Here is a 2,637-nt window from a genome sequence, read left to right as displayed (position 1 = left end):
ATGAAAACAAATAGGCTCTGCCCTACTTCATACCAAGGTACCAATGACTATTACATTGTACTAAAATGATAATTTCAAATATTAGAATTGATACATCCTCTGTATACGACTTTGATGCATCCAGGTATTGTAAGTACGAGAGTAGGCTTTGTCTTACGATCTACTGAGATTCATCCTGTGTTCTAAAGATGTGTTTTTACTAAGTGTATTGTAGCGGGGTCGCACTTATGCGGCGCTGGTTTAATCATGACCAGAATAAATTATTTACCTCAAATCTGGAAATATTTTAAATTGATATGCCACGTTCAAAAATTGTTGTTCTTGATTTTGGAAGCCAATATGCCCATCTTATTGCGAAAAGATTTCGTGTTCTCGGCTATTATTCCGAAATAGCATTACCTTCAACAGATTTAAGCATTTTCGAAAAGGCAAAAGGAATCGTTTTTTCAGGTGGTCCAGCAAGTGTCTATGATAAGGACATTCCAGAATTCAATTCAGAAATATTGAATCTTGACATTCCTATATTGGGACTTTGCTATGGACACTACATCGTAAATATTGGATATGGAGGAAAAGTCGACAAATCGCCAGTAGGAGAGTTTGGATTCGCAACATTAAACTTAAACCCAAATATAAAATCACCAATTTTTAATGGAATTGAAAAAACGCAGCAGGTATGGATGAGTCATCAGGATTGTGTTTTGCATCCAGGTGTTGGTTTTGAAGTAATAGGAAGCACAAAAGATTGCTCTTATGCTGCCCTACAAAATCTTAAAAAGAAACGATTTACTCTCCAGTTTCATTGTGAAGTGAGAGATACCCTATGTGGGGACCAGATTTTTAAGAACTTTGTTAAATATTGTGGAATGGAAAAAAATTGGGATCAGGATATGGTATTGAATATAATCATCGAGGGAATAAGAACTCAGGCAGCTGGAAGAAATGCTCTTCTTTTTTTGAGTGGTGGTGTAGACTCAACAGTTGCTTTCGCTCTTTTGAACAAAGCTTTGGGTCAGGACAGAGTTCTCGGTCTTCATATTGATAATGGTTTTATGAGAAAAGGTGAATCAAAACATATTGAAGAAGCATATATTAAGTTTGGATTTAATAATTTCATTGTAGAGGATGCCAGTGAAAGTTTTTTAAGGGCTGTAAGTGGTCTTACCGATCCACAAAGTAAACGTATAGCTGTAGGTGAGAACTTTATCACAATCAAAAATGAGGTTGTAGCTAGACTGAAACTTGAAGAAAACAATTGGCTTTTGGCACAAGGAACTTTGTATCCTGATATCATAGAATCTGGTGGAACAATAAATTCAAAAACAATAAAAACTCATCATAATCGCGTTCCTGGTATTCAAGCTTTAGTTGAGAAAAATCTTGTAATTGAACCCATCCGAGATTTGTACAAAGACGAAGTTAGAATTATTGGAAAAAAGTTGGGACTTAGTGACGAGCTTATTATGCGTCACCCATTTCCCGGCCCAGGACTATCTATAAACGTACTATGCAACGATAATAAATCATGGGGTAAAAAAGATGATGATGAATACTCTGCTGCAATGAATGAATTGATGATGATTACAATTCATAAATTCAGTGAAGATTGCTTTAAAGATATGAAAAGTAATGTTCTTCCAGTACGCACAGTAGGTGTTCAGGGTGATTACAGAACATACAATTTTCCTGCAGTTCTTACTTTTGCTTCTGAACAAAATGGTTTTTTTTACTTCCCAACAGATAGGGAAAAGATCGAACATATTTCTAGTTCAATTATTAATAGTGCAAAATATATAAATCGCACTTGTATCAAATTATACCAAAATCCTAAAATTCCTACTTCCGAAATGAAGCTACAAGAAGGCTACTGTGATAGATTTCGTCTAGACCAGCTCAGAGAAGTTGATAATATTGTACTAACTGAGCTTCATAATTCAGGATGGTACAATAAAATTTTTCAGCATTTAACAATAAGTCTACCATTTGCAAGTTCTAAGGAAAGAGCAAGTTTTGTTCTGCGTCCGGTATGTTCTGATGATGTAATGACTGCTCGTTTTGCTTTATTTCCAGAAGATATATTAAGAACAGTTGTAAGTAAAATTGCAGAGCTTGACTTTGTCGATGCTTTATATTATGATGTCACTAACAAACCACCAGCAACATTTGGTTGGGAATAATCTATAGTTTTATAGCTAGAAAGGTGATATTTAATGTATTAATTAAATAGTGGTTTTAGTGTTAATTTGTTTCTTTTTTTCTTTGAGTTGAGTTTGAATATCTACGTACTGGTTTAACAAACTTTGGTATTAAAATAAGGTTAAATCACAATATTCTATTTTTGAGTAATATGGGATATTTCTCATTATTACCTTATTCTTAGCTCTGTATAAAAATTTATAAATTTATCTTTCACAATCTGTAGTAATTATCTTTGTTGTTCCATTTGATATTTTTTTAAATTTTTATAAATTTCATCAATTAATATGAATTTTTTTGAATTATGATATTAAAATAATAGTTTTATTACAATGTTTTTTGTTTATAATGTTATATTTTAATATAACTTTTATTTTCAAATTAGTACTTGAAAGCATTATCTTTTTTATATAGAATTTCTCACTCTTAAAAAAGTTTAAT

The 2,637-nt window shown here is 32.2% G+C and overlaps 1 protein-coding gene across 1 annotated transcript; it reads left to right on the top strand.

Annotated features, from left to right (window-relative positions):
* Nucleotides 1–296: 296 nt before the first annotated feature.
* On the top strand, nucleotides 297–2,177 carry FG379_003641 (GMP synthase; the record flags this gene model as incomplete). Its single annotated transcript, XM_067328956.1, has 1 exon — nucleotides 297–2,177. The coding sequence occupies one exon, from the start codon at nucleotides 297–299 to the stop codon at nucleotides 2,175–2,177; it is 1,881 nt and encodes a 626-aa protein (XP_067182832.1).
* Nucleotides 2,178–2,637: the final 460 nt, after the last annotated feature.

Source organism: Cryptosporidium bovis (genome assembly GCF_009768925.1).
Source record: "Cryptosporidium bovis isolate 45015 chromosome Unknown contig_87, whole genome shotgun sequence".
In the NCBI taxonomy this organism is placed as follows: domain Eukaryota; phylum Apicomplexa; class Conoidasida; order Eucoccidiorida; family Cryptosporidiidae; genus Cryptosporidium; species Cryptosporidium bovis.
The sequence above is the reverse complement of the archived record's forward strand: the minus strand, read 5'-3'. Positions and strand labels throughout refer to the sequence as shown.